The following is a 17,228-nucleotide window of genomic DNA, read 5'->3' as shown; positions in this document are numbered from 1 at the left end:
CACAAGGATCATATTCCTGTGGAAGATCCAGGTGCAAAATCTGCCAATCCGCTCACCCAGAACTTTTTATCCCATTCCTGTCACAGGTTTATCCTACTGATCATGCAATGAAAGCTTTCACGACCGGATGGTACTGTTGTTGATAATTCTTCCGGGTTATATGGCCGTGGTCCATGGAATTCTTCTATTCCTAATGTTTCGTCCAATACTATGTTGGACATCTTCAGAGGTATGGCTGGTCCTGCTGAGTCCTGCCGACTGACGAGTCGGGCGTCGGTGAGCGGCCTAAATACCGAGGAAAGTGGGCGTGGTCTAGCTTGCACATAGAAGCAGAGAGAAAACTAGTCAAAGATAAAATGTAACTATCGATAATAGTCCGTCATAGATAAAAAATCACTTATCGATTCTGTAACATCACTGTCCATATCTCACTTAATTTCAAGGCCTCTTCTTTTTTATTACAATTATCTTCATGTTTATAAATTTCAATAGCCTCCCTATACAGTCGTGGATAATAGTTCGTGGTAGCACTTAAAACTGTAGTTTCAGAAAACTTAACTACATGGTCACCTGATTGAAGTGCATGTTCCGCAATGGCTGATTTACCTATTTTTCCCAGTTGGCAAAGACTTTTATGCTCCTTTACCCTCATATTCACACTTCTTTTCGTAGTACCAATGTAGACCTTGCCACAAGTACACGGAATCTTATACACACCACTAGATGATAATGGTCTCCTTCTATCTTTAACAGAATGAAGTACTTGTCCAATTTTCTGGTAGGTTTGAATACCAATTTCGCTTTATGTTTCAGCAAAATTTTGCCAATTCGATCTGCAACCTTACTAATGAAAGGTAAAGACACCGCATTCTTCCATTACTGTGTACACAGCATTGCTTATAAATTAATTATTAGTAAGGTTACAGATCGAATCGGCAAAATTTTGCTGAAACATAACGTGAAACTGGTATTCAAACCTACAAGAAAATAGGACAAGTACTTCATTCTGTTAAAGATAGAAGGCCACCATTATCATCTAGTGGTATGTATAAAATTCCGTGTACTTGTGGCAAGGTCTACATTGGTACTACGAAAAGAAGTGTGAATACAAGGGTAAAGGAGCATAAAAGTCTTTGCCGACTGGGAGAAATAGATAAATCGGCCATTGTGGAACATGCACTTCAGTCAGGTGACCATGTAGTTAAGTTTTCTGAAACTACAGTTTTAAGTGCTACCACGAACTATTATCCACGACTGTATAGGGAGGCTACTGAAATTTATAAACATGAAGATAATTGTAATAGAAAAGAAGAGGCCTTGAAATTAAGCAAGATATGGACAGTGGCTTTACAGAATCAATAAGTGATTTTTAATCTATGACGGACTATTATCGATAGTTACATTTTATCTTTGACTAGTTTTCTCTCTGCTTCTATGTGCAAGCTAGGCCACGCCCACTTTCCTCAGTATTTAGGCTGCTCACCGACACCCGACTCAGCAGTCGGCAGGACTCAGCAGGACCAGCCATACCTCTGAAGATGTGCAACGTAGTATTGGACGAAACGTTAGAAATAGAAGAATTCCATGGACCACGGCCATATAACCCGGAAGAATTTATCCTACTGAATCTGGGACTGTGCCACCTGTAAAAGCAGCCATGTTATTTACCAACCAGCTGTCCAGCAGGATAAACGGCCAGAGCCAAACTGTGGCCAAGAGCAAAGTACACCACCCTGTGGTACAATATGCAGCTGAACATAACAGGCTTGATTTCAATGGCCACTACAGTACCTGAGCCATCTGGATCCTCCCGTCCATCACTAGTTTTTCTAAACTTCACAGACTGGAATTCTCCTTACAGCACATTACCTGCTCCTGTAACTATCTCAGCCTCAATCTATGGTAACATCTGTCCCTACACCCTCCACCCAACAGTTTCCATCCCCTCTGCCCTATCACCACCTCCCCATTCTGGTCTCCCAACCTCTCTGTTTGCAGCCCACTGCCAACACACTCACCCATCTTTTCCTCACTCCTCTCCTTTTTTGCTCTATTCTCCCCCCCCCCCTCCCCCCCCCCCCTCTCTGCCCCACAACCTCCTGATGCTGTGCTTGTTGGCATTATAGTCCCTGCACACTCTGTGTCACAGTGCTCCACTTTCTCCCCAGCAGACTGCTATCCCTTTGCCTTCCCTGCACCCTCCACACTATTGCTTCCATCCCATATGATAATGCTTCCATCCCAAGTGATAGTTGCGCTTATGCCCAAACTGTTGATCATCTGTGTGTAAGGTGAGCTTGCTTGTGTGAATGAATGGCGTGTATTTCTCTTTTTCTGATGAAGGCTGTGCCCAAAAGCTTATGTGTAAGTGTCTTTTAGTATTGTTTGTCTGCAACTTAATGTATCATCTTTATAGTAAGTAGCAATCTATCTTTTCCTACATTGTTGATATGAACCAATATTCTACACACAAACATGTGCCATTTGAGAAGACTGTGACCACCACTCGAAAGGCATAGTGTTACCTCGCATCTCTATTGTTCATATGACTGCATATACAGTGAGATTGAAATGATGAAACATCAACATTTTATCTAAGTAACACTGCTCAGTCATACTAACATTTATTATAACCATAAAATATTTCAGAGGGTTTCAAAAAATTAGGAACTTGTGTTATAGAATAACTGCATTTATTTTGTGATATCAGCATGCAAATCTTGGGTTTGAAAAGGGATTATGACAGTCCTATTTAGTTACTTCATTGTGAATATTCTGTCATAGTATGTTACTTTTACAATATACCAAATGCTTCTATGAAATTGTGTCAATATGTTAATTGCACCCTTGCTTTCAATTTCTAGTTACTCTTTAATAGCCTCTACGGTCCAGTTGCTAATGTCACACATGGTTTTAGAGGACCTAGGTTCATTCTATGATGACCACCTTAAATATTTCTGTGATGGAAGGGTCTGGAATGGGATTATCTTAGCCTTGTGATGCCAAGTGAGAAGCTGTTTGAGTAGAAAGTGACTCTCAGCCCACACACGTGACATCAAATCAAACCATTTACACCAGGGTGGGCAGCTGCATAATATTACAAACAATCCTTTTGGAAGAACATCCGCAACTGAGCATTATAGCAGAGGTTGAAAATACCACTTCAGTTGTCACATGACCAGTTTTGGACTGTTATAAGCCCATCCTCAGGTGTTGTAGCTGTGCTATGGTCCCCGAACACCACATGCACAGTTTGCAGCCTATGAGAGCGGAACAGCACGACGCGACTGGTACACGTGGCGCTCGGGGACCACAGCACAGCTATGACTCCTGAAATACCTGAAGATGGGCTTATAACAGTCTGAAACTGATCATGTGAAAATAAAGTAATTTACAACTGAAGCAGCATTTTCAACCTTGGCATAATATTAGTTTATTTTAGTAATATGTCCACATTAACAAATCATTAAAAATCATTGTACATGTGCATAAAGACGTTGTGCTGGAAGAAGCAATGGTACATACATTTTACAGTAAACCATGAGTTACAACTGCCAAATTCTTCAAATTAAGTAATTTTTTTTAGAAAATCTGAGAGTCCAAGTTTATCCACACTTGAATAGTTTAAATATTTGTACTCAAAATATGGCAGCCAAAATGCTGCTCAATCCAATCTAAGGTATAATAAAGTTCCAGATACTTTATCATTAATAGAAATTAACAGTTGCAACAAAGTTGACAGACACTCAAACCAACTGGTTTTGTCATTCATTCAGGAAACTAATGGTTGCTTGTTCCTCAATTAAATGTTTTGATTTTAAACTAAAATAATATATTTCTAATCATTTTTGCTCTGAAAATCTGAGCTATGTTTAATTGAATATATGAGTACATATTATATTATATTATTAAATATGCTTATCCATGCTAACCAAATTTTTAGTGCTACAAAGCTACTCCAAGAAAGTACTTATAGCAATACCCTTCCTATTTTGTAGCTCTGTGAGCAGATACTTCCCACACCTGAACTTGGCATATGGGTCACTGAAGCCATCAATGTCCATTGGCAGGAGATTCTTCCCTTCCACAAGAACGATTGTAACTACAGAACTCCAGATTTGGCTCTTCAGGCGGCGATTAACATCACTCAGTTTAGTGTTACGCTGGAAATACTGAAACAAACAAAAAATTATATTCAAACACAACTGTCCAAAAATGTGTTTTTGATCCAAAAGGATAAACCAAAAATATCAAAAATTATTGTGATGCAGAATCATGCTACTGCAATACCAATATAAATCAAGAAGCATACAATTGAACACACAACACATACTTATGTAGTAACAGAAGATTACCCATCAGTAAAGATGATTAACAAATCTAAAGATGCCAACACAGATTCTTTGATGTATTTTGAGAATACGCCATACCCTTCCACTTAAACCTCCAGCATTGCTCTCTTTACTTGGCAATAGTACAACAATAATCTCTCTGATTTTGGTTCTTCTGAAAAAAGTACTTTATACTTCCTTCCTCGAGTGGGGCTCTCAAGAAGACCCAGTGGTGTCATTGTTACCTAGTATATGGATAGCATTTCACTGACAACTATTCACCATTTCACTAGTGCAGTTTTCAGCACCATATGCTAAGTTCTTTTTAGAATATTGATAGCTTTACTGTCAAATAAATCTCTGACTGTCATGGTTGCTGAAAGTTAGCAGCCAAGACAGTGTCACTGCGTCTAGCCTCTTTGGTTCTGCAGTATTTTCACTAGATAAACTTGTCTACAAACACTTCTTACTGAAATTTCCAAGCAGATCAAATATGTGTGCCAACCTGTGCCTTTCATAGCAAAGCGACTGAGACCTGCCGATTAAAATCAGATGGTCTGGATGCTAGAGATGGCGAGTAGAATGTGATAAGTTGAAGTTTTACGTGTGCTCTTGAGGTCAAACAGCACAATCTACACTGAAATAATGTTATAAAGCAGATGTTGCTCTTCAGTCTTGGTCCAACATACAGTTTAAATTTTTCAGATACAATCAAAATGTATACTCTAAGAAGCAGAAAAATTACACCTCAAAAAATTTGTTCATTTTACTTGGCTTTTACATTGTTCTACCACAAGAACCTCAAAGGCCCTATAATATATCTGTGAGAATGACTTGTGTAATTGCCAAAATTGCGTATGTATTGTACACATTTATCATAAAATAAAGCTTGTTTAGTTTGTAGGAATATGATGTATTTCAGTAACACAAAACAAGATTTTCCACTAATTATAATATCTTTTAATCTTGTGATAAAAATATCAAAATTATAGAGTTACAATATTTTGAGGTAATCTGTTTACTCTGAACACACATAGTGAATAACAGTATCCTTCTGTGTTATACAGAAGTAAGAATCAAACAATGGAAAATCCAGGATGGAATGTAACAATATTATGAGAAGCAAAGTTGCTACTCACCATATAGTGGAGACGCTTAGTTGCAATTTAGGCTCAACAAACCGACCCTCACAATTATAGCTTTTGGCCGTTAAGGCCTTTGTCAGCAATAGACAGACATATGCACACACCCACACACTCACGCAAACACAACTCACACACACGACTGCAGTCTCAGGCAACTGAAACCACACAGTGTGGTTTTAGCTGCAAGAGATTGCAGTCGTGTTATGTTTGTGTGGGTGTGTGCGTATGTCTGTCTATTGTTGACAAAGGCCTTAATGGCCGTAATCTATAATTGTGAGAGTCTTTTTGTTGTTCCTAACTGCAACTCAGCATCTCTGCTATATGGTGAGTAGTGACTCTCCTTCTCATAATTTTATCAGAAGTATGAATGGTTGATGAATTAAATTGTATACACAAAATTTATAAAATACAAGAATAATTCTGATTGAGCCATAATGTAAACAGTTATCAGGTGATTCAAACAAATCAGCTTGTATTTCTGTGATGGGTATATAGGCAGCACAACTGAGTCAGAGAAACCAAATTTATTTGTTTAGTGTTAGATCAGACATCCCATTAGTTACAATGCGTCCCCACTGTGAATGCCATTCTCAGACAAGGTGTGAGTTGCTGTTCATCAGAAGTTGGAAAACACTATGGCTGCTGTGAAGTGATTGGAAGCAGCTTTAAGTAAATGTGTTAGGTGAACTAGTGAGGTAGTGTCATTGGGAGGTGGTGACCAACAAATCTGAGGTGGTATCTGCACTGAAATAGAAACTGAAACTTTGCAAATGAAATGTAGAGTAGGCAGTCATGCCCCTTGTACTCACTGTGTGTAAGTCTGGAGACCTCATACAACATGCTGAAGACACTGTTTCACCAGCCACTGAGAGAACCAGGCCTAACTAACTGCAGATTGTGATTCATATGTGGAGAGAACAATGCCTGTTGCCTGGGTTCTGAAGTCATACTTGTTTCATTCCAATGACTGGGAGAGAAGAATGAGAGGACCAGCCTTGCTTACAGAGTTTCAGTAAAGAAAGTAATTTACAACATTGTCATCCAAACTGGCCAGATCCCTCTGGTTTTGAGCCAAGTAGAAGGCTTTAACCAGGCTCTATGACAAGCTAAGCTGTGACTTCTTGGGTTTGTGCCATAAGGTTTAGAACAGTAGTGTCCCTCTAAATGGGTCAGAGGTGCACTACACATCAGAGGCTTTGATCCAGACAGGTAACTTCGTATGTGATGCACACAAGGTATTTTTTGCTTAGGTTACTCTCTATGCAATGCAGATAATAATAGGTGTAGAAGAGACTGAAATATTAGTGCAAGACCCAACAAAATGCCCTCCACAAACGAAACAATTAAAATACTAGTGATTAAATGTCAGAGAATTTGTTATATAGTGCTAGAATTTGAAGCACTCCTCAAAAGCTGTGGAGCTCATATAATACTAGGTATGGAAAGCTGGCTAAATGCGAAATTGGAAGCGCATGATCCATGGTGCGGAAATTACAGCTGCAGTGCTGACAGGACCCTGTAATTAACAAATCAAAGTTATTGAGCCTGTAAATGTTTTGTTGAGTGATTGGCTCTCTACCTCTGAACTAGTATAAGTCAAAAGACTTTGGGCAACTAATGTGTTGTTTCCAGCCTTGACCCATCTTATTTATACTGCTTCACAATAAAAAGTGAAGCCCTCAGAAGACACAGTCAGATGTCAATGTTATTTAATACATGGACACACCATTAGTTGGTATCTAAATGAATAAAAGTTGCAATTCTCAGTGACAGGTAGAATAGCCATCAAAGTGCATTTGTGTGTTTAGTGTTGTTCCCAGGCTGAAAGGGTGTATAAGAATGTCAACAGTATCAGATGTTAAGTGATCACTGCAAAGCACATGGATATACTGTGTAAACATATGAGACAACACTATCAACGCCTGACAGAGTTTGAATATAGCCTCACTGAGGGTGTCCATTTGGTCAGCTATTCACATCATGCAGTACCCAGGTATTTGCTTTTCGATGTCACAGAGATCTGATGATGGGGATGCATGGGAATGTGATGGTAGGCATATTTGACATCAAAATTCCAGTCATTCACATCTGTCCCCCACACAGGAGGATCGCCATATTGTTCACCAAGCTCATCGTTATCCCTTCATCTGAGAACAAATAATGGGCTCCCTGCAACATTCTGTTTCATCCCAAACCATCAGCAAGAGACTAGCACCAGCCAGGCTGGGGAATTGTTGTCCCATGCATAAGCTGCTGTTAACACCACAACACAACAGCTACATTTGGAGTGATGACATGATTGGGAAGCATGGACTCCTCATGAAATGTGTCACATCATGTTTAACAATGAAACACTGCTCTGTGCTAACCCTGACGACCGTTATCAGCATTTATGGTGGTGACTTGGAGAGAGGTCCTATTCTTTCAGTGTTTTTGAGAGGTTCAGTTGTGGTACTGCTGGCACCACCATGGTATGGGAAGCCATCGGGTGTGACTTCAGGTCATGGCTGGTGCTGATTAAAGGAACTCTGATGGCACAATGGTACATCACAGACGTCCTGCATCCTTAGGTATTACCTCTCATGCAAAAGTATCATGGTGCCATTTTTCAGCAGGACAATGCCCATCCACACATGCCACATACTTTGAACTCTATGAGAAAACAGCTTGGATGACAACTCTGTACCACTGGTGCCAGTATTCTAGATATCAAGGACCAGTGACAACAGTTGTAGGCCAGTTTGCCTCAGGAGAGGATAAAATAGCTTAATGACACCTTTCAAAAGTGAATCAGTGTATGCATCCAGGGCAGAAGGGGTGCAATGTCATACAAATAAATGGGCTCATACTACTAAGTTCTTTGTAACTTTGATTCAGTATTGTAATCACTGAAATAACATAACATATCCTCTCAACCCATAAAGTTTCATTTTGTTTCATCCTGCCTTTCTGGGTGCTTAACTTTTCTCATACAACAGTGTATCTAACAGCACTGTGGGCAGCAGATATAGTTGAAGGTCATGTTTTATTTCATTGTGCTGTGTTTGGTTTGCTTGTGTTAAATAAGTGATGAAGAGCTCATGGTCTAATGGACAGCATTTCTGAATCTAGATCCTGGGGTGCAGGGTTTAATTTGAGGCCAGATCAGAGATTTTCTTTGATTGGGGAACTGGATGTTGTGTTGTCCTCATCTTCATTTCATTATCAGTGATGCACACAAGTCACTGAAGTGCATCGAATACGAAGATTTACACTGGCACCTGAACTACTCCAGATGAGGTCTCCCAGCCTATAATTTCATATAATTTTCATTGGTCTGTTGCAGGCACTTCTTCTGGAAAAGGAATCCAACTATCAAATGTTAGGGTAGATGATGAGTATAAGTCATAGATACAATGGCTGCACTGGTTGACATATACATGGCCAAGTATAGCTACTCCAGCTATGACTGGACTGTAGAGTAAAATGGAAACACAGAAACACACACAACACAAAAGCCATATCCCCATGCTACCTCACAAGCCTCCACTGACCCTTAACTTTGCAACCACTTTTGCTCCTCCTTCGAGATTTTGATTGAAGGATATTAATGGCCCGGACTATATATTTCCAACCAAGCAGTGGTTACCACACTGGACTCACATTCATCTACATCTACATGATTGTATATCACACTTAGGTTATTGACAGAGGCTTCACAGTATTTCTTGTCCATTCCACTTTCAAATAGCACATGGGAAAAACAAACACCCAAAGCTTTATGTGCGAGAACTGATTTTTCTTATTTTATTATGATAGCCATTTCTCCCTAAGCAGGTGTGAGTCAACAAAATAGTTAGGCAATCACAGGCAGAAGTTGGTGATTGAAATTTCATGAAAAGATCTCCCTGCGCCAAAAAATGTATATGTTTTAATGACTGTCACCAATATGCTTATCATACCCTTTTGTGAACTTTTTCAATGTCCTATGTTTGTCCTACCTCATAAGGAACCCGTACCACATAGCAATGATCCAGAAGAGGATGAACAAGCAGCATTGTGTAGGCAATCTATAAAGAAAATTTTTTGTGTCTTCACACACACACACACACACACACACACACACACACACACACACACACACAGAAATATGAGTGAGGAAAGCTCTAGGTACATTCAGTGCGGATGCTCCATATCTTCCAGACCCCTGTGGGACTTTAAGATACTGCAGTGCCTGTGTTATTCCGAATTATGATGTAATATTCCTTCAGACATGCATGGATGTCCAAAGGAACAGGCACTGTGGTGACTACAGTCATCTTGAAATGTATCGCAGCTGTGAATATGGACCACCATCAGCTGTATAATAGTGACAACAATGAAAATTTGTGCCAGACTGGGACTCGAACCTGGATTTTACATTTATTGCCAGTGGCCATGCTATCATTTGGCTCTTATGCGCATAACTCACAGTCAGACCCAAACTCTCATTTGTCATCAACCATGTGTTCACAACCTGTAGGACTTAGTGAATGTTATTAGCAGTGGAGCTAAAGAGTAATGGAGCTACTTGCACTTGACAAGCTGAGAATTCAGGTTGGATTGGAAGTATGCTGGATGGCTGAGATGATTAGGGCAACCAGAAGCAGAAGATCTGGGTTTGAGTCCCTGTCTGGCATAAATTTCTAATCTTCACCATTGATTTATATCAATACCCATAAACAGCTGAAGTCATGATTTCTCATATTATAGAATGCTATATTGTTTGTTTGAAAAAGGACACAGGACACTGTATTGTCTCAACAGCACAACCCAAATCTGACCTGGATGGGGTAGTTGATATTAGTTTTGGAGGAGGAGGGAGTGATGGAGGAAACAAAGACCGATGTCTTACAAAATAAAACTCAGAACTGTTGAAAAACTGTGTTCATTGATCACCAAACACACTGACAATACCACTGTAATTAGGAACCAGCTATGTATGAAACAGATGCTGTTGTGTACAACAGCTTACATGAGATTGTACATATTGTTTTGTTATCAAGCAGGTAATGTTCTATAGCCTATTCACATTTTGTTTTTGACACTGGCTGGTAACATGAGAAAAAAACATCTCAATGTTGAGGAACAGCACTACTGGAAGCTTTCAGTTACAAGGAAAACAGTGGGATACAGGAAAATACTTTATCAATTTCATGACAAATGGCTTTGGGTGCACTCGCTATTAGTCAATATCAACTGATGTAATACTGGTACGTGTGTGTGTGTGTGTGTGTGTGTGTGTGTGTGTGTGTGTGTGTGTGTGTGTGTGTGTGTGTGTGTGTGTGTTTGGCATGACAGGGTGCTGCGAGTTCAGTTTCCAAACGCTATAGTTTTCCAGACAAAGGCAGCTGGCTGCCTCTGCCCTTGCTGTCATTGTGTTGCCTTTTCAGCTCTTCTCTTTTCATTTCCTAAAAAACACCATCTGTTGGGTCCATCAGACCTTATGCCATTCGTAGCTGTTTCCATAGAAATCGAAAGACTTGTAAGTCTCCGGACTGATTGTCACTTGCTTCCGATGGCTACCAATCTTAGCTTTCAGTATTTTGTGGAAAAAGTATCCTCATGTTTCACTGTGCATGTTACATCTGCTTTTGTTTATGGGCACATAGAGACAATGAACACACCAATGTCTGCTAGTTATATCATATCTAATTTGCTCGTATTTTGATCGTCTAATTTAAATGATCGTTCTTTTGTCTTGACTGACTATCAGGTCCCAGTAGCGTTGAATAAGAGATACTTGATTTTGAGGAACATCCACACACATGAACTAACACCATCTCAACAATTTCACTGTCCTACCTTCTTCCCCCCCCCCCCCCCCCCCCCCACCCGCTCCCCCTAAAAAAACACGTGTTGAAGGGTTATCCACCATTCACGTGGATGGCGAAAGGCATTTATTGCTTGAAAATGTCTGTGTTCCTTGAAGAACTTGAGTTATCATCACAAGAACCGAATTTGTGATATTTATATTTTGCTTGTTAGTATGACAGTCGAAGGTTGGTTCTGTGTCCCTTCTGTATGGATTTAAACCTTTTTTTCGTAGTTTTGTAGATATCAGATTGTCGATTGTCACATATCTGGTGTGGCTTTAAGCAACCTGAAGTCTCTTCCACATCTGTCACCTTGCAATTTTTTTATCCTAATGTGACTTCTGATTAAAAAATGAAAATCTTCAGTGTACTGAATCATGAGGCTGTCAATCGGACGAAAATATTAAAAGGACATTTCCTGGCAGATTAAAACTGTGTGCCAGACCGAGACTCGAACTCGGGACCTTTGCCTTTCGCAGGCAAGTGCTCTACCAACTGAGCTACCCATGCACGGCTCACAACCTGTCCTCACAGCTTTACTTCTGCCAGTACCTCGTCTCTTAGTTTCCAAACTTTACAGAAGTTCTCCTGCAAAGGTCCCGAGTTCGAGTCTCGGTCTGGCACACAGTTTTAATCTGCCAGGAAGTTTCATATCAGTGCACACTCTGCTGCAGAGTGAAAATCTCATTCTGGAAATATTAAAAGGGTTCAAGTATCGACAGAATCCCAGAAATCATTGATAATGGGATGTAGCTGTTTGTTCTGAATATAAAAAAAAGAGTGTATTTTACCACGAGTGAACTTGCGTAACGAGTTCCTTAGGGCATATCCTTCACAGAGCTTGAAAATAAAGATTTCATCAACACTCTAGAACTAATGAATAAACAAAACTGTTAACCATCTGGCAGAAAGCGGCATCAGTCTCATGGAGAGCTACAATGCATTACATAGGTCAATATATTTTAGCCTTTTGTCTGGAGTTTGCATGAAAATATGAATTTCTGACTAAATGGTTCAAATGGCTCTGAGCACTATGGGACTTAACTGCTGTGGTCATCAGTCCTCTAGAACTTAGAACTACTTAAAGCTAACTAACCTAATGGCATCACGCACATCCATGCCCGAGGCAGGATTCGAACCTGCGACTGTAGTGGTCGCGAGGTTCCAGACTGTAGCGCCTAGAACCGCTCGGCCACTTCGGCCGGCTCTGACTAAATCGATTGCTCTGATCTTGAAAGTGAAGCCATGTGTACGTCACGACTGGTTTTTGCACCACCAGTCCACCACCACCATCGAAATATGTACTGAAGGAAATCGGAAAGCAATCGCAGGAAGATGGAGACGAAACCGAACAATATAGTTGTAAAAAGAAGTAACGTAACACATATACGAATTAGAAGAAGCAAATATAGTGATTTGGACACTTACCAGATAAAGGTTTCATTTAGGTTTGCACGTGTTGAACGCTTTTCAAATACTGATCATCAGTCCTAATTTGATGTGCAGTGGAGACAATACAACGTGATTAAGATTGACCAAATGCTCATTCACAATATTCATCGATCCCGCTACCGCGTATTTCCTCTTTGGCTCCTCTATTCTACTCCAACGTTCATGATACTCCCTACTGTAGGGTGGGATATTAAGAGATCGTCTCTTACTTAGCTTGAGTCCCGTTATCCCGACAAAATATGTACGGGACTTATATTGTCCCATTTTTCATTAACCGTCTCGTGGACAGCAATAGCCTGTTTCCAAGTATTGTGTAGCACAACCAAATAGAGAACAAATATGGTCATACCCAAAGAATAAAGAAAATATACAATTTGATTAAACCAAACTGAACGAGGTCTATCATTTTCAACTTCTTTACATATCAAGATAACTGCTGCAAGAATTTGTAGCTCATTACTGCATTTGTGCTAGCTCTACCTGGCAGTAGTGTAATTGCAGAAAAGGGGTTCTCGATCACAAATACTTTTTGAACTGAAAAAAAGAAGAGCTCTAGTGAGTAAACTGTTAAGGAAATAATTATAACAAAGATTCATTTTCTGGATACTTCATGTGTTGATTTTTATAACGTTCCGCTTGAAAATATGAAACATCTGAAATAGATATACATAAAACGTTTTTCTGAAACCACCCTCGGTGGAACTCGCAGGCCAATCAAGATTGAAAAATAAGTACCCTACGTAAATAATAGTAATTTACTACCATAGGTAAAGACTTCATTGGGTGAAACTGATGAACTGTGTTTGCATGCCGCAACAATAAAATATTTACTCGGTTAGCGATGGAAGGTATTTTGATGTACCTTTTAGTATAAATGTTAGCAAAATGGTACGATGATTCATGGAATTGTTGCATACAGCAACAAGTTTACTAGATATAATAGGCCTATTAACAAAAGTTTCTAAAAAATATCCATTCATTTTAACTTCTAGTTTTGGTTCCGTATTTTGATTTTGGAAGTCTCGTCACCCTATTCTACTGTCCCGTTCACATGTATAGCAAACCAAAAGTGTGCTGAATACGCAATTGGAATCCATGCTAGCTGATTTCCAATATGTAGCAATACTGGTTTCAAACTTCGCTTTGAACAATCCTCAAATAACCGACATTGCTTACTGTTATCGTTTTGACCTCCAACTTTCGTCACTAATCCGGCGATGTCTTTGCCGAACCCCATTAAACCATGAAACTTCCTTGCAGACTAAAACTGTGTGCCGGACCGAGACTCGGACTCGAGACCTTTGCCTTTCGCGGGCAAGTGTGTACCAACTGAGCTACCCAAGCACGACTCACAGCTCCGTCCTCTCAGCTCCGCCAGTACTCCGTCTCCTACCTTCCAAACTTCACAGGAGCTCTTCTGCGAACCTTGCAGAACTAGCACTCCTGGAACAAAGGATATTGCGGAGACATAGCTTAGCACTGGGGGGATGTTTCCAGAATGAGATTTTCACTCTGCAGCAGAGTGTGCGCTGATATGAAACTTCCTGGCAGATTAAAACTGTGTGCCAAACCGAGACTCGAACTCGGGACCCATTAAACCATCTACAACAAAAAATTTCCAAAATCTTTGACAGAATTCCTACACATTGAATATTATGTATTGTGTGCATGTAAATCATTTTCACTGAGATGTGATCCTAGAAGTTGTGCTGCAACTTTTGGAGCTCCAAATCTTCCGCCAAATTGATAAGTTCTGTTTGAGTAGGTTTATGTTACTACCAGCACCACACTTGAAATTTATTACTTTCATAACTTACCCCGCCGGCCGCGGTGGCCTAGCGGTTCTAAGCGCTTCAGTCCGGAACCGCGCGACTGCTACGGTCGCAGGTTCGAATCTTGCCTCGGGCATGGATGTGTGTGATGTCCTTAGGTTAGTTAGGTTTAAGTAGTTCTCAGTTCTAGGGGACTGATGACCTCAGATGTTAAGTCCCATAGTGCTCAGAGCCATTTGAACCATTTTTTTTTTTTTTACTTACCCCCGCTCCAGTGAATTCACATGTATCCATTGATGTTAGTGGAGAGGGGATCGGCAGTCTTGGACATTGAACGAAAGGTCAACTATGAAACTGCCGAATCTCGTTCGGACACACAATTTTGTTCATGTTTCTTTTGTTATATCCTTTTACTTTTTTCATACAGAAGTAATAATCATCGAAGCGAACCTTCCGTTCACATAATACCGAGGGAATAGCGAAAGTCAAGCAGTTCACGCATTCCACTTCATTAATTACTCCACGCATGTATGAAACACATTGGTGTGGAACAAATGACTTGTTCGTATCTCCGAGCTTCATGCCTAAATAAGCAATACACGATTTCCGCACAAATTCTATTATTTGTCGACGTCTTGTACTTATCTCGTAAGTCAAAAATATGCAACAAAATGTATCTGCCTTCCCGACATTTCGATCATGACTTCGATGTGGAAGAAAAGCTCTCGCACTGATCCAACTGTTGCTTTCTGCAGCGATAACGGAAGGTCAGCAATGAGGTTCATTCTCCCCCTCTCCCTGCAAACAAGCAACAAACGATGTTGCCACTTTTGTATAAATTACACTACATAACATAGGTTTCGCAGACAATAGTAAATAGGCCGCAGTACGTTGGGGAGAGGGGTAACTGCGCAGACAAAACAGAGTAGTGGAAAAGAACTGATACTATATTCATGTTCAGGGGTGCTCCATGTCAACTAGGTCATCTACGACGAGAAACAGAAGCATTCTGCGCCTCTGGTTGTTTGAATTTATTGCCACGTATCGCCGTAGACTTCTAGGGCATCCAGAAGAGACTATCAGAGAATATGGATTTATAAAAGAAAATTTTATTTTCTCGTCTTGTTTGCCTCACGCACATTGTTCAGAGTAGTGTTATAAATTGAATTATTAAAGCTTAATTTCTGACATGTTCAGGATGGGAGCAAGCAATCTAATATTTTACAAAAAGTCAAGCATTTTCTTAATAAAATCGTTTAATAGTCGAGATCGAGGGTGAAAAACATTGAGTGAGGACTAGATGCAGCTGACTAGCCATCCTTAGATCGATTATAAGAACATATTTGGTGTCTGCTTCTAAAATGAGACTAAGACAAAACGTCTGCATCACAGAGAACTTTATTATTGCTTTATTACTAGATCTGCGACGGACTATGTCAAGGCTAGATTAATATAGATATAAAACTGTATTATTTAGTCCATTTACTTTGGTCACTATTGAAGAATTCTGCAGCGGAATAAAAGGTAGTGTGGAATATTCCTTTTGAATGTTCCTGGTGTCAGGGATTGCACTTCTCTGGGCAATGAGATGAACATTTTTAAACCAATCATTGGAAAACTATCTTGTGTTCCAGATAGTCGACAAGTTGGTTCGTCTCGTTAAGGGTGTCATTATTGAGTGTGTCTTGCTTCATGCATAAAACCCCTTGGTTTTCTCTTACATTGATGAGGCATAAAAACACGTGCCGGCTGAAGATAGTCGTTATTCGTAACTGGATGAATTTAGGCTTGCAGTGCTCCAGTCTTTTGCTTGATACAATGATTATAACTGCTTTCTTTCGAAGCATCATCCATCCTTGCAGCCTGTAGAGTGTACACTTAACAGTAGGCCATGATTTATGTGGCTATGAAATACTGCATAATACACTATTATAAGGTATGGTTCAGGTGACACACCTTTTAGTCTCCTCAGAAGATATATTAAACAGGTAAGCATGAAGCGCCGGTAGCAGTGGCTGAGCGGTTCTAGGCGCTTCAGTCAGGAACCACGAGACCTCTACGGTCGCAGGTTCGAATCCTGCCTCGGGCATGGATGTGTGTGATGTCCTTAGGTTAGTTAGGTTTAAGTAGTTCTAAGTTCTAGGGGACTGATGACCTCAGATGTGCTCAGAGCCATTTTTTTAAGCATGGATCACACAAACACGGTATGCTCTACATAGATAGTTTGCTGTCAATCATGAATCTCAACAGTTTGACAGCCTCCATATTATCGTGGTATCCAACTTTGTTAAGGCTGCACGTCAGATGTTGTGTTTTTTCTTCATTATTTTTCATTTTAATGTCGATGAACCATTCTTTGACGTTTTTAAAGAGCACGTTTATTGCTTGGAGAGCTTGTCCAGCAGCTTTTCCTCTCGCGAAAAGAGTGGTGCTATCGGCGAACTGTAACATGTGGTTGTTGCAACTCAGATCGTTGACGTAAATAAGGAAAAGGAGTGGTTCTATGACGAACCCCTGAGGCATGGGATGCTCCAGTCTTTGTTCCCGAGCCACGCGGGATTAGCCGAGCGGTCTTAGGCGCTGCAGTCATGGACTGTGCGGCTGGTCCCGGGTGAGGTTCGAGTCCTCCCTCGGGCATGGGTGTGTGTGTTTGTCCTTAGGTTAATTTAGGTTAAATAGTGTGTAAGCTTAGGG

The 17,228-nt window shown here is 40.3% G+C and overlaps 1 protein-coding gene across 3 annotated transcripts in view; it reads right to left on the bottom strand.

Moving 5' to 3' along the window:
- Nucleotides 1–17,228, bottom strand: part of LOC124615739 (multiple C2 and transmembrane domain-containing protein) — a 1,088,825-nt gene that overhangs the window by 87,586 nt on the left and 984,011 nt on the right. For all 3 annotated transcript variants that reach the window (XM_047143819.1, XM_047143821.1, XM_047143820.1), the window contains one exon: nt 4,024–4,172. In XM_047143819.1, the coding sequence (XP_046999775.1) occupies nt 4,024–4,172 (149 nt within the window). The remainder of the gene's footprint in view (nt 1–4,023; nt 4,173–17,228) is intronic.

The sequence above is a fragment of the Schistocerca americana genome, chromosome 5, assembly GCF_021461395.2.
Source record: "Schistocerca americana isolate TAMUIC-IGC-003095 chromosome 5, iqSchAmer2.1, whole genome shotgun sequence".
NCBI classification, from domain to species: Eukaryota; Metazoa; Arthropoda; class Insecta; order Orthoptera; family Acrididae; genus Schistocerca; species Schistocerca americana.
The sequence above is the reverse complement of the archived record's forward strand: the minus strand, read 5'-3'. Positions and strand labels throughout refer to the sequence as shown.